At 55.4% G+C, this 22,924-nt stretch overlaps 1 protein-coding gene across 2 annotated transcripts; it reads right to left on the bottom strand.

The window, feature by feature from the left end:
* Window positions 1–722: 722 nt before the first annotated feature.
* On the bottom strand, window positions 723–19,867 carry INAVA (innate immunity activator). Of its 2 annotated transcripts, XM_049634322.1 has the most exons (10): window positions 19,680–19,867; window positions 13,294–13,442; window positions 12,419–12,543; window positions 11,791–11,907; window positions 10,844–11,066; window positions 6,350–6,403; window positions 5,306–5,516; window positions 4,908–5,081; window positions 2,396–3,053; window positions 723–1,061 (listed from the first exon to the last, which is right to left on the bottom strand). In XM_049634322.1, the coding sequence occupies exons 1-10, from the start codon at window positions 19,838–19,840 to the stop codon at window positions 969–971; spliced, it is 1,965 nt and encodes a 654-aa protein (XP_049490279.1). In that variant the 5' UTR covers window positions 19,841–19,867; the 3' UTR covers window positions 723–968. The 2 variants fall into 2 exon arrangements, with proteins under 2 accessions (XP_049490279.1, XP_049490278.1); XM_049634321.1 differs by lacking the exons at window positions 10,844–11,066; window positions 11,791–11,907; window positions 12,419–12,543; window positions 13,294–13,442; window positions 19,680–19,867 and having other exon boundaries at window positions 5,306–5,514; window positions 6,350–6,388.
* Window positions 19,868–22,924: the final 3,057 nt, after the last annotated feature.

Below are 22,924 nucleotides of genomic sequence, written 5' to 3'. Positions count from 1 at the left end.
GTGAGGGGTAAAAAGGGCAGGGACCCCTACCCCCTCCTAGGAGAACATGCCACAACAGTGTGCCTCTCCAAAGATATCTGGAAGGTTTTCGTTTTTAGGACGATAATGAAAAGATGACAGAGAAATGGGTGGGGTTGCAAACTCTCACGATGCCCGGAGACGGTGGTCAAAGCGTGGGCTGCTCTCCACCAAACACCACCACGGGCCAGCCCCCAGCCCGGGCCTCCTAATGCTACGGTCTGGTGAAGCCTCAAACGTAAGGCTCAGAGGTCTGGGTAGATGTGGGAGCCCACACGGCACAGAGAGCATATGGTGAGTGACTGGGGGCCCTCCAGAGGGGGTTATGGAGTGAGGAAAATAGGGCCCAGGAGACAATACTCCACCAGGATGTGTGGTCTTTAACCTACCACTTCGTGTGTGCATCACAGAGCACATTATAAAGGGGGAAGAAGATTCTCCCCCTGTCAGGCACCCCTACAGTACCCAGAGAGCTGGGAAATGGGGGTGGTGAGGCGCACTAGTGTGCCTCCAGCTGCAGTGAGACAGGAGCTGTTCTCCGGGGACGTGCTCTGAGCCAGAGAATAGTCTGTGAGGAATCCCGACATGGCCCTCTCTGCTCCACGTGTCCCCTGCCACTTGTCTTGCAGAAGGAAACAAATGCTGTCAGTCAGACAGGCAATGCCTCAAGTCCAGTAGACCAAGCTCTGGGGAATAAAGCATCATCATATTATTGGGATCTTGAGGACAAATCACAATATAAATCCTAAGGCCAGGGTTTCTGAACAAAAGACATTAAAAAAAAAAAAAAAAAAAAAAGGCTCAGCTCCAGGTCATCGACCCGCGATGGGGTAAAGGAGCCGAAGAAGGCACTCGAGGCAGGGAGGTCTCGGCTCCAGCTCTGCTGTGGAACAGTCTTTTCCGGCAGCCAGGTCGAGGCATTCAGGGCACACGGTGACACCCGGCCTTGGTTACACCTGGCTGATGATCTCGCCATTCTCAGGCACAAAGACTTGCACAGGGGCCCCTTCGGGCGATCTCCGGGGCACATACACTGTGGTCACCTGCCGGGGTCAGGAAGAAAGGAGAGATCTGTAAGCAAACCAGGTAGAAATGTCAAACAGCAAACACAGGTACACCATCCCTTTCCCTTAAGGACACTGACTGGCAGCTACAGGGGCCCAGGCACTCAGCCCCTGCCTTTCCAGGAGGTTCTATGTCCCCCAGTGATCACCCTTTATCCATTTTCCACTCCACTTTCTTTGGGGTGTGCCAGGCGCCCTGCCCTCCTCCTCCCCGCATTTCCTGGGCTCACTTCTTGTCACCCTCCCTGTCTGGCAGGTTGGGATAGGCTGGGCCTGGGCTGAGGACAGGTCCAAGCTGGCAGGAAGGGAAAAGCAAAAGCACGTCAGCTGGAGGGTGCGGCCTGGGACCCAGGCCAGGCCGCTGCCAGGCCAGGATGCCAGCTGCAGCCCAGAGACCAGTGGGTGGGGGAGGGATGTGCAGCTGGGCCTGGTAGGGATCTTGGGTCTCAAAGAAGCAGCCTGTTGGTAACTTCTGGAGGCTGCAGAGCCCTCCATGCCAGGGAGAAAGACAAGACACATATGTGTTATCCCTACTTCCAGAATGAAGAAACTGGGTCACTGAAACCAGAGTGGGCAGCCTTACCTCACGTCTACCTTACCAATCTGGTCCTTGGCGAATAAGAATCCCGCTTACTTATACTTACTCTACACTGTTCTGATCATTTTACACATAATAACTCATTTAAAGTTCATGGCCTTCTGACATAGTTGTCCAAACATTAATATCCCTTCCAGGGAGCAGGGCTGAGATTTGAAACCCCCCCCCCCCCCCCCCCCCCGCGTGGCCTGGCTTGAGAGGCTGATAAGCCTGTGCACTTAACCATTAGCCACCCTGCTTCTCAGCCCTGCGGCCAGGAGGGCCGCCGGAGGGGACGTGGACCCACAGGCAATCACAGGTCCTGGCTTCTGCAAACACGTGTCCAGACTCTCCCTTTGTCCTGGGCCTTCACATCAGGAAACTTGGGGGTTAATTCGGATTGGACTTCTGCTTCTGAATACAGGCTTATCTGCTTTGCGGATCATCTGTGGAGCCCGTAAGGAAAAGAGTCCCCGCTCTCTTCCAGGATTACCTCCACCAGTGCACGTGGGTGAGCGCTCTTGAGCCAGAGGCAAAATTGGGAGGTGCGTGGGGGGAGGGGGGGGTGTCACGAGTGCCTTCCAAAGCCAAGAGGAAAGGTTCTGTGGCTTGTCCTTCCCAGCTGGGGACGGCGCGGCCACCAGCCTAGTGGCATCAAACCTCTCTACTCTGGGGCCCGCTAGAATCGCAGTCCGCCCCCAGCTGGAAGGCCCCGTGACCCCGGGGCCGCCCGTACCTGTGTCCGGGGAGCCGGGGCTCGCGCGAAGCCCTCTCTCCCGGGGGGCAGGCTCCGGACGCGGAAAGCCCCCTGGCGGTCCAGCGAGTGCGGGCGGCCGCTCCGGAGGCGCGCGCGCTCGTGCCACGACTTGAGCTCCTCGGACACGGCCGCCTTGCTGAGCGCGCGGCCCGCGGGGCTGTCCTTCAGGGAGGGCGTCCGCACCAGGCGGCCGCGGGAGGCCACCAGCCTCTGCCAGCGCAGCGCGGCCGCGTCCTCCTCGTAGGCGGGGCCCAGGGCGGCGCGGCCCAGCTCCCACTCGCCTGGCGGCGGCAGGTGACTCTCGGCCACCAGCACGTAGCGCCCGGGCGGCGGCAGCAGCTTGGGGTAGTGCGCGCCGGCCGGGACCCAGGCCCCGCGGGGACGGGGCGGCTCGGGCGGGGACAGGGGCCGCAGGAAGGAGATGTCGGGGCTGCTGCTGCCCGGCGACGTGGGGTGCGAGATGCTGGAGACGTCGGAGCCGCTGTCCTCGGAGCAGGAGTGGTAGGCGGGGTGGGGCAGCGGGGGCTTGGTCGGGGGGAAGCAGGAGTCGGGCACCGTCACCGTGTAGTGAGTGGGGCGGCGGCGGGGGAAGGCGCTGCGGCCTCGGCCCTCGGGACCCGCCCGGAAGGAATCCATCCTGAGGGGGGGAAGGGGAGACGCACTGAGTCAGGGAGGCCGAATCTAGTCCTTTGGGCCTTGGGGGGGGGGGGGTGAAGATAAACAGGTGAGGCAGACGCTCTACAAACCTCCCCCGCCCCCCTCCAGGAAGCATCCAGACGCCCTCCTGGCCTGGTGTGCCATTCAACGTATCCCTCCTGCTGCATTCACACTTCTGTGCTTTGTGCAAAGTGTGCCACGGCCACGTGGGCTATTTTCAGCTGCTTTAGGGACCCTGTGTTCAGCCACATGACACCCACAAAATCCGTGGTCAGGTATCTAAGCTGGACCTGTAAAGCTGTCATGTGGTAGAGACCGTGTGAAGGAAGTAGATGGCCATGCACAAGCCAAGGAGAAGCCTTAGAAGAAACCAACCCCACCCTGATCTTGAACTTCCAGCCTCCCGAACGGTGAGACCATAAATCCCTGTCATTAAGCCACCCACTCTGTGGCATGCTGTTCTCGTGGCGCCACCAAACTACCATAGGGGGACTGCACGCAGGTCGACCCTCCACAAGGGGGCAGCCCAAGACCCTCAGGGGCTGAAACCCAGCCCCTTTTCCCAGTTTGCACAAAGGCACTGTTTGTAAAATAGCCCTGGGAGTATGTAAAATATAAAATTCATGGCCTGACTTGAGACCAGTTGTCCCAGGCTGCACCCAGTCCAGTGCTGCCTGATGAGTGAATTTAAACTGACAGAAGAGCCCAGCACTGGTGCCCAGGGCTTTCCGTGGGGTGTAGCTAACAGTGCCTTTCATAACGCTGTCACTGAAACTATCACCAAGAATACTGATAAAGCACTTGGAAAATAACATACAACTGACTCTCATTATTTGCAGATTCTGTATTTGCAAATCCCCCCCATAGTCAAAATGCATTTGTAGCCTCAAAGTCAACACGCACAATACTTTTGCGGTCATTTGTGGACGCACACACAGAATGGTGAAGACTTTGACATGCTCAATAGGCACATTCCCAGCCGAGACCGAACAAGGCAATGCTCTGACTTCTCGTTTCGGCTTTCGTACCATAAACGAGTATTCTTGCCACAGTCTATTTAGTGTCACGCGTTTCATATTCTTGTACTTTTTCTTGGTGACTTCACTGTTTAAAATGGCCCTAAGCATAGTGCTGAAGTGCTGTCTGGTGTTCCTAAGGGCAGGAAGGCTATGAAGGTGCCTTCAGTAGAATATACATAGGAGATGAGTTTTATTCGGGCATGAGTGACAGTGCCATTGGCCAGTTCAATGTTAATGGGTCAACAGCATATATTAAATAAGGTGTCTTTCAACAGAAACACACATAAAACAAGGTTATGGACTGATCGACTGACAAAAATGTTGTGACCAGAAGCTCTCGAGAGCCTCACCCTGTGCTTTCCCTAGGAGCAATGGTTCAGTATTGCTACTTTACTGTCTGCAGTGACTTTATAGGATGCCAGACTCCCACAAATAATGAGAATCGACTGCACATCAATTGAGAGAGTGAATCATCCGCTGTCAGCGACCAGTAATACAACAATCTTAAACAGTTGCAAAAGTATCTACCAAGGCACATATTCTTGTGCCATAGGAGAATATAGGTGGGGGGGGGGGGCGGAACTTGAATTGGGTTGTGCAGAAAACAGCTTGCTTCACAAGTGACTTGCCTCTGGTTTTGCTGATTGTGGCAAAGCCTCTATTGAGAGGTGCCCCAAGAAGGGATGGAGAAGCCACAGCACTAGCCATGTGTCACCCAGTCCCACCTGTATCCTAGAAGCCACCACCCTCCAAATGTAAGCTCTCAATAGTGGGTCTCGCCTCCCCCTGCATCTCTGGGGTGACCTGTCTCTTACCTCAGAGACTGCGCCTGGCCCCTCCTCCCCTGCATCTCAGGGGTGGCTGGGGCACTGGTGCGGCCCTGCCGCTGGCCAGGAACGCTGCGGATGGGAACCACATGGTAGGAGGCGGGCTCCAGCAGCCATAGGCTGGAGGCACCGGGCCCGTCCTGTGGCGTGGTGGCTGGGCTGCTGCAAAAGAATTAGGGACAGGTCAGCGGCAAGAATGCCTCCATTCAGGGCCTCAAGCTGTGCAGAGGAAGGGGGCACAGTGGAAGGGGGCCCCAAAATTCACACCTCTCACCATCACACAGTTAAGGAGAGGGGCAGTCTCCCACGCCTTGCCCTGCCTGTACCCCCCTGGCCAAGCACAGTTCCCACCCACTTCCAGCCCTCCCCTTCCTCCCCGTCCTGACCTGGACTCGCTGTTGGGTTCAGAAGATTTTCTGGGCTTCTCGTAGGGGTGGTCCAGGCTGGTCTCCTTCCAGGGACTGTTCTGGATGGGGGCCCGCTCCAGGCCCCCAGTCTCAGGTCCTGCTGGCTTCAGCCCCTCCAGGCTCTGGGGTGGGAGAGGCCGGGAAGGTGGAGCTGGGGACTCTGGGGGAGGTTTTGGCACTTGGGATTCCTCTGCGGGGAGTGAAAAGAAACCTGGTGAAGGCAGTGGCTAGGAAATCGGCCCAACAAGAACCTCCGTGGCCCACGCCTTGCTCTCCCTCCCACGGCTGCTTATCTGGCTGTTCCAGGCTGTGGCTCCAGGCCCAGATGCTCAAAAATGTTTTGTTCTCCTTTGGGACTTCCTCACCCATAGCTCTATTTTACACCTGCCTCCTTCAGGAAACCTCCCCAGATTGACTGCCTTTAGTTCACATCATTCCACCTTCTAACCTTTGCTCCTAGTATTATATCTGCAGCTACTTTTCCGCTTACCTAATTTTCTTGTTCATGCTGTGCCCAGGTGCACTATTTCCTTATTGACCTGGACACTCCCCTACATAGGACTGCGCTACCCTCTTGGTCCACCTTGACCCCCAGCATCCTTAAGGTTTATAAACAGGGTTCTTAATCGATGGACAGTGTTTCCTTCCCCAGTGCCATCCTCTATTCAAAGAGGGCAAGGATTGTGGCCAGATGGCTCTTAGGGTCCCAGGGCAAAGGCAGGGACCCCAGAGCCCATAGGCTCTGCTAGAATTCACCTTTTCCTTCCCTGTCAAAATGATTGAACTTCTAGAATGGCAAAGGGTCAGCACATCCCCACCCTCAAATGAACGTGTGCAAGGGCACACAGAAATTAGCATCAAGTAGGAGCAGAGACCTGGAGCCCAGCCCGGCACTCCTGCCTTCACTAGTTCAGTAAATCTCCACTCCCCATTTGAAGTCCTCAGCAGTGAACTCTGCCAAAGCCCCACTGTCTTCCGTTATGAGCCTAATCCTGACAATAGGCCCTAAACTACCCCTCTCACCTTCCTCCAGGAGCAGCCCATCTGATAGAGAGCTGTCATCTGAGGCGCTGAGCTCTGGAAAAGTTAAAGAGGAGAGAAAGAGGTGAGGAAATCAACTCCTAGATCTGGCTTATCCGGCAGTATTGACCCCACCCCCTTCCCGATAGCATCCCGTATCAGGAAATACCAACTGTGTACTAAATACTATGTTAGATATGAATTTATTACTCAGAAGTGGAAAAAAAAATCAGAAGCTAGGAGGAAACGGGAAGCCTGATTTCAATCCTAGCTCTTCCATTAGCTACACAACCTTGAATAAGCCATTGCAATGCTCTAGGCCTCAGTTTCCCTGTCTGTAAGAAAAAAAAAAAAAAAAAAAGCCAGGGCTTTTTCTGACAGGGTTTCCCAGCAGTGGAAGGGAAAGGCGAAGTGTCATTCTGGAAGGGCTTTGGGATGGAAATAATTTGCCTAATGTTTCTATAGTCTTCTGAGATCATGAATACAACTCAACTCAAAGACCCCAAATCTGAGAAGCCCTGCATTACCAGTACCAAGAGCAGCGCAAAGTGGCAGTTTGAGTTGTGGAGTTGTGGGATCAATTCACAGCGATCTGATTCTTCAATTGGTGATATGGCAAGTCACTTGCATGAAATGGGAGTGTGACATTTCTGCATGGCGCAACAGCAGCTGTGACCCAGGAAATCAGAGGGAACTTACATTTGCCATTGCCCTTGAACAAACTGAAACATTTAGACCCTGAGAATACTCTACTGACCTGGATGGAATTCACAAAGTATTTTCAACTATGTTTGATAACAATGATGAGGGGAAATTAACAATAGCCAATATTTCTGTTGTACCAGTAGTTTTCTAAGTACTTTATGTATATTAATTTATGTCATCATAACCACCGTGTAAGGTAAACACTATTATCATCATGTAACAGCTAAGAAAACCAAAGCTTGCAGGAACTGAGTAACATGGCTTAGGCCAATCCACCAAAAGGTGGATTGAGTCAGAATTCATACCCAGACAGTCTGACCAGAGTCTGGCTTGTCACCGCTACCTACCATTTATGGGTTCTCCTGTTAGCTAGCATCTAATGCATAAGTCATTATCCAGAAAGTTCTAAGACAGTTAAACAATTCCAGCCATCTTAAAATCCTTTGTACCAGGACTGGTAAACTATGGGCCCTTGGGCTGAATACAGTTAACTAACTGTTTTTATAAATAAAGTTTATCGAAACACAGCTACAGATTTATTTACATAAGGTCTGGCTGCTTTTGCACCACAATGGCAGAGTTGAGTAGTTGTGACAGAGACCTTATAGCCCATGAGGCCTAAAATATTTACTGAGCCTCTATAGAAGTTTGTCAACCTTTGCTCCACAACTTAAATGAATTAAAAAACTCTACCCAGAGTAGTTCTTAAACCACGTAGGGCATACTGCCCAAGGAGCTGGGCCGACTCCCAAGTAGCCAGCTAGGCCATGCTGTGCTTGGCTCGTACTAGCCTTTGCTTTGGGGTTCAAGTGAGGCTACACCCTTTTACTGAATTCTGGTTCTCTGCCTCTGATCTTTTACAAAACCTCGTAGAATAAAGAGTGTTCTTTTTTACAGATCTGTCAAGTTGAAGAATTTGTGGGACTGTTACTATCGTGGTCCCGTGATGCAGCTGGGGTTAGTGTCATGTGTTTTGGTTTGACTATATGATCTGGGAAGAGAGACATCATCTCCCATCATCCCTAATCTTCATAAAAACAAGCATGTCAGAGACTCATTGGCCAAACAAATGCAATGCAAAGAGGGTGATCTGGAGACCCGCTGCTTTTGTAGAGTTAAGACATGGAGGGAGCACATCTATCTGCCAGCCAAACACAGCGGTTCCTGAGGGCTGCTCACTATCTCAGCCACACTGCCCCAACCCAGCCCCGGATCAACCTCACCCTGCCTTCAGTGCAGCACTGGCAGCTGGACCCCCCAGGTGAGGAGGTAACTACAGAGGTCACACCCACCAACTCTGCACATTCTCAAAGGCCACACTGTTCAACGGGTCGCCACTAGCTGCATGGGGGTTATGTTAATTAAAATAAAATAAAATTAAAAATTCAGTTCCTCGGTCAAACCAGGCACATTTCGTATACTCTAGCGGCTACTATAGACAGCACAGATATGGAACATTTCCATCACCGCAGAAATTCCAATAGACAGCATTGCTAAAGGAAGGTATTGTCAGTCCACAAACGCATTCCAAGCACCTACTAAAATTAGAGGTGTGTGTCATGGGGGTGTGGGGGGATTTCTCATCAAATTCACTGTGGTGAATTAGTTTAACACCTGACTGCTCCCTGCCACCTGCAAGGTACTAGCTAATTACCCCCACTTGGCATAATTAGTAATTATCCTAAATTGAATAAGCCTTGTGTGGAGACCAAGGGGGCAGGGTGGCTTTTCCTTTTCTTTTTTTTTGTTTGCTTTTTTTTCCTTTTTAATTCAAAACACCTCTCAGCTACTAACTAATTATTAATCCCTTTCTACTTCCTCCTTCTGGGGAAAGCACAGCTGGGCCGAGGAGCCAGAGAAGGAATCACTTGTCTAGAGCTGCTTCCTCCTGCGCTCCCAAGGCAGGACATTAGAACCCAGGACCTCAGGCCCACCGGCAAGACAGGGTTTGAAGGTGGAGGGTGCCGCGTCTTTTTCTCTGATCTGGAGGGTGAAAGGCGCCCGCTACCCCAGGTTTCTTCTCTACAGCTGAGTGCACCGAGGTTTCAGAACCGCCTGTCTCCCATGGAAGGTTAACGAAAGCCCCAGGCACGTCCTGACCCGCTCATACCCCCAACGAGAAGCATCACTGGTCACAATGGCAGCAGCAGTGTGATATCCCCCCACACCCTCTGCCACCCCAACATCTGCAGGCTGCCGAGCAGTACGGGGCTGGAGAAGACACAGGAGGGGCTGAGGCAAACTGGGACAGGGGCACTTCTCACTCCCCCGCCGGCTCCCTACCAGCACAGCGCAGGTAAGCCCCTTAGGGACTTCCACACCCAAGTCAGTGGCTGCCTTTCAAGGGGGGGGCTCAAGTCCTGGGGATCCTGTCGGAGTGGAGGGAGGATGGAGAACTTCTTTTCCATCTGAGCCTGGGAGACCACGAGTATTGTCTTGCAGCCAGGCCAGAGCCAGTCAACCCAGAGAAGTCTGGCCATCTGAGCCTGGGTCAGGTGCACGGTCTCCTGGGTTTACTGGGTCAACTGTCACACGGAGGTACCTCCTCCCTCATTCTCTGCTTCTGCTGGAGGTGACCTGGGAGGTGTCTGGTCACACCCTTTCTCACCTACATCAGAGACAACGTGCGGCAGCGGGGACTCTGGAGACCTGTACTAGGAGCATCCCCTTGCCCACAGCATGGGCCACTGGGCATGGGGGTTTCTAAATACGAGCGTCCCCAACCAGAAGAGGAGAGCAGCCTCTGTGAAAAGCCAACCCAAGGTGCAGGGGTAGGAGCCGGAGGGTGTGGGAGAAGTAAACAATTCCCCAAGCCCAGACCAAGGCCTTGGTCTCCAGTTCCAAGGATGGCCCCAGGTCACCCCTCCCTTCTTCACCCCAGGTCCCTCCCCTACAACTGGGCCCCATGAGAGGCCAGGGGTTGAGGCAAGCGACGGGCATGATGCCCTGAGAAGTAGAAGGTAGGGCTGCGAGTGGACTTGACAAGCTGGGTTTGCGTCAGGAGAGGGCAAAGCCGGCACAACCGAGGGCTCAGAACCACTTGTTGGAAGGTAACCCGGGCTGGGTGCACCGGTGTCCAATAATGGCAGGTCCTGGGCAGGGACGACTTTCTAGGTGCCCCACAGCCCCAGGTCTCTGGGCCACGGGGCTCAGGGACGAGACTAGAGGCACAGTAAGAGCAAAGAGCAGAAGTGGAGGGATTCCCCTTGACCAGGGTGGTTCTAGATGCTTAAGGGATGGTGGGGTGTGGCACTGGTGGTGCTGGATTTCAACCTAAACATCCCACGAGTAGCCCTGGGTCCCTGAGCAGCCTCGCTCAGGCCGGGGGACAGCACGTCAGCTCAAGCCTCAGGCTCACGTCAGCCTCACGCTTCCTGACCATATAAGCCAGCCCCTGGGGCCTGGAGGGCAGGAGGGTGGACCTGGCGGCTGCATAGACCCTGGGAAGAAGCTCGAAGTCAGCCTGGGGAGCACCTTTCTGCCTAGAAGGCCTTCTTGAGGGCTGTGGGTTTTGAGGCGGACGTGGAAGGAATGGGACGCTTCCTAAGGAGATTGGGGGAGAGGGCCTCACGGGATGGAGAAGCCCTGGGCCACAGCTTGTCGGGGTTGCAGAGGGTCAGGATGGGGTAGAGGTGGACCGAGGAAGCAGGTTTCCCAGCTAAAGCCAATCTGGACTATTAAACACAGTGCTGGGCACGAAGGCGAATGCAGTGGCCCTGGCCCTGCCATCCCACCTAAGCTCACACGAGGCCCGCGTGGCCCGGGACGGGACTCTCAGGGCGACCGGCTCACCTCGGCCCAGGGGCAGGGCAGCGGCGGGAGGGGGCCCACTGGTGCGCCGCTGCTCGCCCAGGCAGCGCTCCAGCTCCCTCAGCTTCTTCTCCTCCTGCAGCATGGCATGCTTCCGCTGCCGGCGGGCCTGCCTGCTGAGGTTCCCCTCCCGGCACAGGCGGCGGGCCGCTTCGGCGATCTGCAGCTGCAGGGCTAGCTCCCGCTCCAGGCCGCTCAGGGGGTCCTGAGGAGTGGGAGGGGCAGGGGGCTCAGTGGCCGTGGGGACCCAGGGAAGGGCCCCGACGGACCCCCAGGCCGGGAAGCAGACGGCAGCACGGGCGGCCCTGGGGCCCTGGGGTGGAAGGTGGAGCGGTGGGAGGTGCCGGAGAGCAAACTTGTGGGCCCGAAAAGCCGGCCTGGGGACCCACCCGCCAACCTGCCCACTGAGCCGGGCAGAGCGGGCACCAACGTGGGCCTCTCTCCCTCCTGACCCCAAGGGCTGGGCAGGTGAGCCCAGGGGACACTTGCCACCTTTCGCACCATGGGGAAGGGATCCCGGGGCCCGAGCCGCCCCCTCACCACCTGCCTTCCCCCGCTGAGAAAGAGGACAGCCCTAGGGGCCAGAATAACCTGTTTAAATGGGCCATTGCCTCCCTGGGCTGGTGGTTGAGCTCTTAACTGATCTTCTGCCTACTGGCCCAAACAAACCCAGGGTCCTCTCGTGAGTCCCCAGCTCTTACACACCTTCCCCATGGCCACTGGGCTACATGTGAGTGGGTGCCCCTCATCGACACGGAGCCGAGCACCCTGACTGGGTGTGATGGCGGGGGGCGAGGGGTGGTGGAGATTGCCAAAAACCAGGAGAGGGCCCTGTGCCTCAGAAGCTGCCCCTCCAGACGGTGAGGCCTTGGCTCAGGGATCAACATTTGGGGGGGGGGGGTGAGAGACAGCCCCCTGAGGTGCCTCACCTCTCTGTGCAAGGCCCGCTCGTCCAGTTTATAAGCTGCTCCAATCCTGCGGCGGACCTTGGGGGCCTTTTCCCCTGGTTTGAGGGGATACTCGGCCGGCAAGACACCCGTCAGCTCCTGCAGTGGAAGCAACGTCAGCCAGGCCCCGCTCCAACTGCCCAGCCCTTGGCCAACCAAGCATAGCCGGTACCCCCTTTGCCTGTGCCCACCCTTCCCCAGAGGCCCCTGCCCACTCCCCACCCCATCCCGTCCCCCAGGCCTGTCTCACTGGCCTCTTCAGGGCACCCTCCACATTCCCTCCTCTTTCCCTTCTACCTTCTGCTCACCCCCGCCAGAGATCTACTCTGGCCCTGGTTACATTCCCACAGGCACCTCTGTCAACTCCCTCTGTAGCCCCTCTGTCTTTCCCTCCCGGGTCTGGGGGCCCCACCTTGGCTACTTCCTTCGCTCAGGGCGGCTCAAGGCCCAGGTCAGGGACTCCAGGCACCACACCCCCATCTGATTTCCAGAACTCTCTCACAAACGGGGTTCCCTTCCCTCAGCCCAAACATCCCCAGATGTGGCTCTAGGGCTCCTCCGGTTAAACCCAAGTTATTGGGAGGAACCGGGGGCCGGCCGAGGCTCTCACCGCCTCCCTGAGGCAGAGTCTCTTCAGCTCCTCCAGGTCTGCCTCCAGCCGCTCTTCCAGGGCCCTCTGCTGCTTGCGCACCGCGTGGGTCAGCTCCTTCACTGGGGACACCGGGCTGTCAGGGCCTAGGGGGGCCGCAGGGCACTGGCTCAGGGAAGCCGAGGTGGGTAAGCCCCTCTCAGACACTCGTTAACTATCCCAGGCCCACACGTGTACACACACACACATACACACACACACACAGCCTCATGCCTGCCCGCTGATCGCAGATCTCAGGTGCTGCGGCCTGTGTCATGACCACAAACGCCACATCTCCTGGCTGTCCAAGGTGGCAACATGACAGCTCAAAAGGAAGGGCCGCCTCACCAGGCCATCTGCAGGTGGTGGGAGGGCTACCCGGTCAGGGCTCCGTTCTCACCCTTCCCACCCTCCACCCACACAATTCACTGCTGCCTCCTCCTCCTTCTCCTTTCTCCCTCTCCCTCTCTCTTTTTCTCTCTCTCATTCACACACATGCTTCTTTCTTCTCTTCTGTCAGGACCAGACCCACAGACTCAGGCCAACCAAAGAGACAGGACCTTTCCATCAGCCAGATAAGATTTTTCTACTTCTTAGTAATCACTAGGGCCAGAGTTGCAGAGACCTGTTCCAGATAGGATCACACCTCCAGGCCAGACCATCCAGGAAAACTGCAGTCCCTCTCATATTTAGCCCCCAGCAGAGACCTCTCCCACCCCTCCTGCCCTCCCCCTACTCCAGTCTTCCAGCTTCTCAGCCTGGCCGGCCCTGGGGCCTGGGGCCTGGGGCCTGGGGCCTGGGGCCTCAGAGAGGCAGGGCAAGGGGGCCCACGTGGCGGGATTCCCCAAACCACTCACCAGACTGCAGGATGATGCCGCTGTCAGTGTCGCTGACCTCATCCTTACTCTCCATGGTGGATTTCTGGGAGGAGGGGGCACAGAGTAGGGAGGGGTGACACCGTTCCCAAGCTGAGCCAGGATGTGTCAGTGGCCTGCAGTTTCCCCAGCTTTTAAGAGAACAACAACAAAAAGATAGATGTGAAACCCCTTAGTTCCAAACAGAGCCCAAGGATCAGATATCTGAGGGCACGGGGAGTGGAAGTGAGGGCCATATTTCTGGAACAGTCTGGCCTGGGGTGTTCTCAGCTCTGGGGGTGCTACCGAGAAGGCTCTGTGGGCCTCACCAGCAAAGCCGCTCTCGGGGGCTCTCTGGGCCCATCCTAGCCTCCTGCCTCCTCCTTCTGAGAGGGGCCTCTCAGCCCAAGAGAGTCAACAGCAGTGGTGGCCACAGGGACCACCGAGACTGGGGACAAGGACAAGGAAAAGAGCAAGAAAGAGAATGAAAAGGAAAAAGATAAGAAAAAATGGGTGGGAGGACAAAGCAAGGAGGAAAGGAAAGCAGGAAGGGGAAGATGTCTTCTTGGGGCACAGCCGTCGATCGCCATGGGGCTGACTGTCCTCAGCCCAAGAACCCAGGAGGCATGAGACCCATCCCGCTGCCCCAGTGGGTGACAACACTTCAAAACTGGCTGGGCACTGGGTACCCACCCAAGCCTGTGCTCTCGGGTCCTCAAAGCCCAGGCTGCCCTGCCCTCTGGACCAGGGTATGCATCCAAAGGCAGGTGCCAGAGAGCTGTCCCAAAGTTCTGAAATAATTCCCAAGCCACTATGTCTAGGAGACCCCTCAAGGAGGAGTCAGCTGAGATCCCCTATCCCCCACAGCCAGAGGAGACCCGGCGTGTGTGTGTGTGTGTGTGTGTGTGTGTGTGTCAGGGTCACGGGGGAGGGGGAGGGGCTGTGTGACTAGAGTGGAAGCCGCCCGAGGACAAGAAGTCCACCCACTCCTCTATCTCCCTGGAGCACTTGGGTGGCACAGGTACAGTCTCAGCGTGTGTCGGCCCAGCTAGGGGTACCAGTCTCCAAAACAACACCTGCTCCTCACTGAGCCCACATCCCTGGGTCAGGGTCTCAGCTGGCCGCGGCCTGGTAGCTGTTGGCTGGAGCAGGGGTAGGGAGGGGCGGGAGGAGCCCAGGCAGGCCGTCTGGAAGGGGAGCCCAGCCACCTCCTCACTGAGTCAGCCCATTGAGCAACAGTCCAAAAGTCCTTCTGAGTTTCTGTCTGGAGCTTATCCTGCCTCCCCACGGCACAGGGCCACGGGGTGGAGGAGGTGGGCTCCACCCCTCTGCCACCAGCCAACAGCAGAGGCAAGTCAGCCCTGGGAAAGCCGATCACAGCGCAAGGCCAGGAGAGGGAGAAGGGACTTCGCACAGCCAGGTCCCCAGTAGGACCTCTGCCTCTCGAGACTGGAAGAGCAGGACCGATGGAACGCTTTTATAGACCTCCATAAATGGCACAGCCCAGCGAAGTACCGTGGGCAATAGCAATAAAAAGGTGGCCCTGATAACAATATGTACCTGCACTGTGAAATTTCATTTTTCCCAGAAAGTCCAGAGAATAGATGATAGGATGAAAGAAAGAAAGAAAGAAAGAAAGAAAGAAAGAAAGAAAGAAAGAGAAAAAAGAAATGTTTACGTAGGGCCTTTGTAAACATGCCAAAGAGAGAGACCAGCCCGTGTTCTAGAAACCCAGAACAGGGTAATTAGTGTGAGAGTTACCTCTGCATGGCCCATCCCTCCCAAACCTTCATGCCCCCTGGAGATGAGAGCAGGACAGAGGGGCAGGCGGCTCACCCACCTCCCACCCGCCGCAGGCAGCCTCTGACCTTCCCCAGAAGCCAGGGCCAGGGCCCGGGCCCAGCCAGAACTAGGAAGCAAGGGTGTCTCAGCTAGCACGGTGAGCGTTCTGCTTTGCACAAGGGAGGAGGTAATGTGGGAGAAAAGCCATGAATTAGTCACACTTGCTAATTAATTATTAACCACGAAGGAGTTGCCTTGGCAAGTTACGATAACTCAGCCCCTGCTTTCCTCCTTGACTGGTGCGGTGTGTAGGGTTACGCGGACAGAGGGGTGGGTATGAGAGGAGAGCCCCCTTGGCACACCCCCTCTCCTCCAGTGTTCACCGCCAGGGTCAAGGGCACACTCTGGGCTAACTCACGGCTCCAAGCGAAGCAAAGAGCACAGGACCCAAAGTTGAGACCTTCAAGTTGTAGTTCGGCTACTGCTTGTGTTGTCCTGAGAAAGTTACCTGGCCCGGCCAGCCTCCTTTCCTCGTGGACACAAAGACTAGACAGTGTCCAGGGAAGGCCCTTTCCAGCTCCCCGCTCAGAATCTGGACCTCTTGGACAATGCCGGGCTGAGCAGGAACCCCAAACAGCCATGTAGCAGTCGCCTTCATGTGCCCTGCCAAGGCAGCCCTCCTGGCCGTGGGGACCCTGCCCCGGGAGCCCAAGGGATCTGCTCAGCTCCCGCCTCCACCAGCACCACAGGAGTCCCTTGAGCCTTGGATATTTAAGGCATTGCTTTCAGATAAAGGCAGTTCAGGGAACATGCCCAACCCCTTCCCAACGCAGGAATCTCTCCCTGCCCTCCAGACCCTCAGCTCTAAGCGGCAAGCCCCAGGGCTGGGTCCTAAGAAGCAGTCCACCTGACTGAACAATGTCCCCAGGAAAAGGCAGACAGGAAAGAAGAGGCATAGAGGAAGGAAGGGAAACACCAGTGCTGCGTCCCTCAGGCTGAGCCACTGAGGACCCTCCTCGATCACCCGTGTGCCCCCAAAACCAGGTGCTGGGCCTCTCGCTTCTTCCTGTGGAGACGGAGGCCTGGGGACTACAGCAAAACTGTAGCAAACCTACAGCAAGGGGCTCCTCATCTGGGCCCACCAGCACCCCCCCATCATCCCATGCCCCAGACACAAGGCGGAGGAGGAGGTGGTGACGAGGGCTACTACAGGGGCTCCCCCCACTCCTGGGCCGGCCTGCCCCCCAGCCCCAAAGACCTGTTCCACCCTGCCCTGCTCTCACCTGCTTCTGGGGTTTAGTCCAGGATTCCGGGAAACACCCCCGTTCCCAGGTCAGGGGGCCGAGGGGTGTCGCATGTCGCCTCAGGGTGTCCCAGGCCACAGGCCAGTCTCCCTTGTGCTCTCCTCTGACCTGGCTCCAGCTCTCTACTTGCCGCTGCCGATGGCCGCCCCTCCCTCTGGTCCCGCCTGCTGGCCTGCCTGCCTTTCCTTGTAGGCTGCCTTTCCTCCTAGGCTGCCTGCCGGGCCAGGGGAACCAGGTTACTTGTTACGACTTGAGTCAGAGGGGAGGAGCAGGTGAGCAAGTCCTTCCCTGAACTAATCCTGCCGTGGCTGTTGCCAGCAGGCAGCTCCTGGGCCTCTAAGCTTCCGGGGGTGGGGTGAGGAGGGAGAGAGGGGCTCCCCGTGGAGGAACCCCAGAAGAAGGCAACGGGGGTCATGTCTTCATGGCCTCAAGGGACTCCAATGCAAAAGTGGTGAATGGTTAGGGCGCACAATTGCTCTCCTAACCCTTAGTCTCCCTAGCAAGGAGAGAGGTCAAGGCATTCGAGACCCCCAGAAGCAGGGTGAAAGGCCACTGTCCATGGGGAATACCAACAAGAAGTTGACAGAATGACAAGAATAGGTCATGACTCTTTCCATACACAGTCATGGAAAGCAAGGCCTGGGTTTTGTCTCTCCCAAATCAGGTTTAAGGAAATTTCAGGCAAGGCAGTAACTATGGAAGTCCGTATGGGAAGGCTCTAGGGTCCCTAAGAAAGCAAGAGTGGTCTCTCTTTTCATCCTACTCATTTCCTCCCAGGATCATCAAGGCCTATTTATTTCTTACATCCATCCCTCAACAGGGTCCACGGTGCACTAAGCTGAACCCCAGTCCTAGCCCCTACGCCACAGGAGAGCCACTGGACCCCAGGCTCTAAATCCACTCCCCAAACATGAGGGACCAGGGACCGAAACGGAACTTGTTTTCTACAGAAAACAAGCCTCCAGGTCTCCCACCCCACTGGTCCTCAGACAAACCCAAAACTGTTTAGAATTCAGCCCACTTCATTGGGCGAAGCAAGGGCTAAGGCTACCTGTGGCTCCACGTGGAAAACACACAGACGTGATACAGATTAAGGACTACATCCCTCAAGGCTTACATCGCACCACCTCCCTTTCTCCCACTCTGATGTTCCCACTGTGTCCCTTCACGCTGGGGTATCAGCACCTCAGCATCTCTCTGGATTGCTCCCCTCTCCCAGCCCCATCTCCAAACGCCTTCCCCTTCCCCGTGGCTGGGCAGGTAGAAGTGTGCTCCACCAAGTGTCCCCTGTAGAGCAGAGCTGTGTCACCGACGGAGTTCCTGTCTGCCTTCTTCCCTTCACCTGCATCCCCCACAGTCCCTACACACATACCCAGCTCACCTTCGCATCCTATACACACCCTCTTTCCAAACAATGCTAGTCCCAGAGTCCTCCAGGCTGACCACTTCCTCCTCTCCCCAGGCTGAGGCTACGGGGGCCCCCCCCCAACCGGGGGCAGACCCCTCCCATGATGTGGAGGCCAGCTTTGGGTGTCCCAAAGAGCCTGCAGCCCTCCCCTCCCCCTATTGGCTTGTCACATTCTTCCAAAGAAGACAAACACAGAGAGATTGACTCTGAGTGGAACTAGTCCCCTTCTTCCACCTTGCCCATCCCCCAGCTCCAGGTGGGGGGTGTTGGAAATCTCTGGAACCAGTCCATGGCATGTTTTTTAATGCACAAAAAAGAAATGAAGAGAATCACCAGGAGAACGAATTATATTAAAATACAGTTCTAAAAACAAACACATAGTAATATATAATGCTTCTTTATTAATGTTAAACGGGATGTGGCAGTGGATAGTTTCATAGAAGCGATGAATGTAAACGGTGCTTCGAGACAGAACAACTGCGACGTGACCGTACACTATCTGTGAATTCTATCAACGGCAAAGCCACAGCTACTGCCAATGGTTTCTTGCCTTCATGATTGAAGGCAATGCTAAATTTTTGTTAAAGGTTGGTGTGAAATAAAGATATTTCTTCCCATCTAAGTTCACAAACCCTCTGAATTCTATCCACAGATGCTTTGGTGCCCGGGACCCAGTGAAGAACCCCACTATCAGGTAATCCCCCCTCTCTGAGTTCAGAGGAGAGAAATACAGATAATCAACTCACCGCATTGATCCTCTGGAATTTTTGTAAACCCCCTGCTCCCTCAAACTCACATGCAGCATTTCCTGACCCAGCAGAACGTGAGGTCTGGAATGCGACGAGCCAACCAATTCTCCCAAGAACCCTAGATCCAATGGGTTGGATCTCACTGTCTGCCAGGCCACTCAATGCAAAATACCAAAAGGGAGGTGGGTAGTACCCCCAGGAGCTGGCTGGGGTTCAGTGCCCTGCTGCCCGCTGGCCTAAGGGATCAGGGTTCTCAGATCAGTGCCCTGCCCCAACCCCCAGAGCATCAACACCCAGAACACAAGTTGGTGAGGACGTGGAGTGTCCTTGAATAAAGTCAGACTACTTGGAATCTGATTGTTCAAAGGAGAAAAACTGCATCTCTTTAGGATTTTCACTTCCCAAGGAGAAGTGCTGCATCAGGAAACTTCCACACTCTGTGGCCATCCACTCCCACAGTTTCAAAAAGTCCCTTTAAGTTTCTTCTGCTACACGAGATTAGAAGTTCTTGAAAGCAAGAGCCTCATCTACCGTCATCACATTGCCTCCAGCACCCAGCAAAGAACAGTCTCAGGCACTCCTAAGATCCCACTTAATGAATTAACAGATCAATGGTCAGCCGCCGGAGCCAGCAGTGCAGAAAGAAGGGGAATAGCCCGGGACCCTCAAGGCGAAGGAGGGTGCAAGAGGGTCCCTTAACTGGTTTCTTTCTCCACTCTTCTCCGTCCCCACTGGGAAAGGTGTTCGCCTCCAGCAGGCGATGGTGGAGTGGGTTCTAGCCAGGAATGCGCCCTGAAATCAGACCTCTCGGCTTTCCTTAAAAAGCCCCTTTGTCCGGTCCACCCTGCTCCCCTCCCCCACCGCGCCCCTCCGCATCCAGGCGGCCCGAGACTTTGCTCCTTTTGTTTGGCTGCTTTCTGGCTTCCCGGAACCTGGCCAGGGGATCCACAGGCGTGGGGAAGGTCGAAGGAGAAGGGTTGAGGAGTCGGAAATGTGCACTTTGGGTAGGAACTTGAAATTCCCACCCCCTTTGTAAATCACTCCGTTCCTGGTAGGGCCAGCTCCGCTTAGGCCACGGACCACGGGTTCAGGAGCTTGAGCCCCCCAGTTCACCCGCGCTGCGTCCCCCTAAGTTTTCCCCCTTACCTGTCCCATGGAGCTCTGGCGCCGCCCGCCTGTCCCCGCGCCCCCCGTTCCTGCCTCGAAGCTTCAGGACCTGTTTGTCCAGGCCATCTTCTCTCTCCCCGACCCTCCTCCCGGCCTTCCCTCCCGGGAGGTATTTCATTTAACTTCGGCATTTGCAGCATCCCAAATGTTAAAGATCCCAAGACATCTGTCCCCTGGGGCATACCAAGGCCCAGAGGAAAGAGGGGAAAGACGCAAGAAGGGATTCGAGATTCCGATCCAAGAGTCGGGGCGGGACCCCATGGCGGGGTGGTAAGATGCCAGCGAGAATGGGTACCCTTTAGGGACCCCGGCCCGGGGGGGCGAGACTGCCCCCTTCTCCCGCTTTGGGACGCCGGTGCGGCGGGACACCCCCGGCACTACCAGTTTCCTCCGCCCAGGCGGGAGGAGGCTCCTCTCTCCGTCCGAGGGCCGCCTTTCATCCGCGCGCTCCGGCCTGGCCGGGGGCCGTTTCCATTCCTGGAGACCCCGGGGTGAAAGAATGAGAGGAGCCGGCAAGAGGGCGCCGCGCCCCTCCCCCGCAGGCCCCGTCCCCCCTCCCCGCGAGTCGCTTCCCCCTCGCTGGGCACCGCGGTGCTGCCGAGCCACCGCGCGCTGGCGCAGCCGCAACCGCCTCCCCCTCCCCCGGCCCGAGCCCAGTCCTCCTCCTGGGCGCCGGCTGGCCGGGCTCCGCCGCGCAAGGAAAGGAGCCCACTCCCGGTGAGCGCCTCCTGCTGTTACCGCTAGCCTGGTGCCCTCCCTCCCTCCATCCGTTCACTCACTCTCTCACTCACACGTCCCTGTTTTCATTTGTGCGAGAAGTTTATGGAGCACCTACGAGTGCCCAGCACGGTGGATCAAAGTTCAAATTCTTCCCTGGATGATTCCCCAACCTAGGCCAGTAATCAAGTAGCAATAGCATCAATGAAGCAAGGGATGAAACTCAGAGCAGCGAGAGAGAGAGGGGCCGTGCGCGCGGCTGGGCCAGGCTGAGGGTCGCAAAGTCTGGCGGGAGAAGGCATGTGCCCGGGGAACAGGCGGGAGAATGCAAGAAGGATCTTGAGGCAGCTATGACGGGATATACAAACGCATAGTGGCAAAGAAGCACGGGGACCTAGGAGCTGCGCGGACCTTAGGGTGTCGGATGAGGAGGAAGGAAAAGAATGAAAACAAAGACAAGGCTAAAGTGCCAGGCAGAGGTTCATCAGGAAGCAGGGCAGCTCTGTCTGGTCGTCCAGGTTTCCACCATACTAAGAGGGAGGACTCACCCGTGTTCCACCCACCAAGCTGTGTGCCCTGCCTAGAGGTGGTGACTTTTTCTCATTTGTCCAAAGGCACTATATGAGCTAAATTGACTGAAGAGCCTTGTGGGCTAAGTAAGGATTTAAGGTTTTTATCCTGAAACTGAAGAGAAGCTAATTGTATTAGTCAAGGTTCTCTAGAGACACAGAATCAATAGGATATATGTGTATAATACATATGAGAGAGAGAGAGAGAAATGGAGAGAGAGATTTATTTTAAGGAATTGTTTCATTCCGTTGGAAATGCCGTCGAGTCCAAAATCTACAGGGTGGCCTGACATGCTGGAGACCCAGAGAAGATAGCAGTTCGAGTCCAGAGGCAGTCTGCTTGCAGAATTCCTTCTTCATCAGAGGTCAGTCTTTTTTCTGTTAAGACCTTCAACTGATTGGATGAGGCCCACCTACATTATGGAGGATAATCTGTTTTACTCAGTCTACTGTTGGTTTAAATATTAATCTCATTTAAAAGTACCCTCACAGGGGCACCTGGGTGGCGCGCAGTCGGTTAAGCATCAGACTTTTGATCTTGGCTCAGGTCGTGATCTCTCGGTTCAAGAGTCGAGTGGAGCCCCGCATCCAGTTCTGCACTGATGGTGTAGAGTCGGTTTGGGATTCTGTCTCTCCTTCTCTCTGCCCCTCCCCCACTTGTGCTAGCTCTCTCTGCCTCTCTCTCTATCTCTCTCTTAAAATAAATACATTAAAAAAACTAAAAATAAAAATACTTTCACAGAGGGGCACCTGGCTGGCTCGTTTGATAGATGAGTGTGCAACTCTTGATCTCGGGCTTGTAAATTCAAGCCCCACATTGGGTGTAGAGATTACCTAAAAATAAAATCTTTAAAAAATATATAAAAATAAATATACCTTCACAGAAACATCTAGAATAATGGTTGACCAGATATCTGGGTACCACGGGCCTAGCCAAGTTGACACATAAAATGATCCATCACACTACTGAAAACTGTCGATCCGGAACCTAGGCAGACTCCGTTTTAGATCACTTTGATGAATGAGCGAATGGAGTGGGGAGCATTCAGAAACAGCTTTTTAGGAGGTAGACCTGGCCTGACTTCACAGTTGACCGGCTACAGACGTGGCAGGGAAAAAGAGGGAAGAGTCTAGGGGTTCCCAGGTTTTTAGCTTGAGGGTTCAGCGTAAGATGTGTTCACCTGAGGACATTGAAGGTGATGTCCTGTGAGCAGCCTGGCTGGGGGTTCTAAAGCCCCAGGAAGTTTGGAGAAGGGGGCTTGAGAGCCACTACAGAGCTGCAGCTCTGGGAGTAGGTGAAATCACGCAGGAAGGGTGTAGACAATGAGAACAGGACAGGGAAGGGGGTGGGATCCTGGGAACGTTTAAGGGGTAGACAGAGGGGAAAGTGCCTTTGAAGGTAAACATTATTGGGGCACCTGGGTGGCTCAGTCGGCGTCCGACTTCGGCTCAGGTCATGATCTCACAGCTTGTGAGTTCAAGCCCCGCGTTGGGCTCTGTGCTGACAGCTCGGAGCCTGGAGCCTGCTTCTGGTTCTGTGTCTCCCTCACTCTCTCACCCTAACCCACTCACATTCTGTCTCTGTCTCTCTCAAAAATAAATAAACATTAAAAAAAAAAATGAAGGTAAACATTATTCTTATTACTCATGCAATGGGACAATTTGCTGAAATATTGATTTGCATTCCTTTTCCCTTCCCATTCACCCCTCTCTTTTGTCTGGGTGGAAAGTGGAAGCTTCCCAAAGGCCTTAGCCCTAAGCCTGCTGAGACAATGGCAGGGGTCCCCAGGGACAAGGGCAGCGAGGTGGCTTTTGAGAGCCAGGAAAAAGAGGTGCGATGGCCTGGGAGTGCGAAAGAAAATGGTGTGTGTCCTGAGCAGCAAGGACCTTCATGCAATGCCCTTCAGAGGCGGCAAGACCTCAGCAGGGCTGGGAGGT

This window comes from Panthera uncia, chromosome F1 (assembly GCF_023721935.1).
Source record: "Panthera uncia isolate 11264 chromosome F1, Puncia_PCG_1.0, whole genome shotgun sequence".
NCBI lineage: Eukaryota > Metazoa > Chordata > Mammalia > Carnivora > Felidae > Panthera > Panthera uncia.
The sequence above is the reverse complement of the archived record's forward strand: the minus strand, read 5'-3'. Positions and strand labels throughout refer to the sequence as shown.

Bases quoted from the DNA above. Each gene is read 5' to 3' on its own strand.
- INAVA (XM_049634322.1), bottom strand. From the start codon at position 19,840: ATGCTGCAAATGCCGAAGTTAAATGAAATACCTCCCGGGAGGGAAGGC. The intron at 12,544-13,293 runs GTGAGTGGTTTG...CGGCCCCCCTAG, and splicing joins CGGCATCATCCTGCAGTCTG to GCCCTGACAGCCCGGTGTCC. The intron at 3,054-4,907 runs GTAAGAGACAGG...TCCCCCCCTCAG, and splicing joins GGCCAGGCGCAGTCTCTGAG to GATGGATTCCTTCCGGGCGG.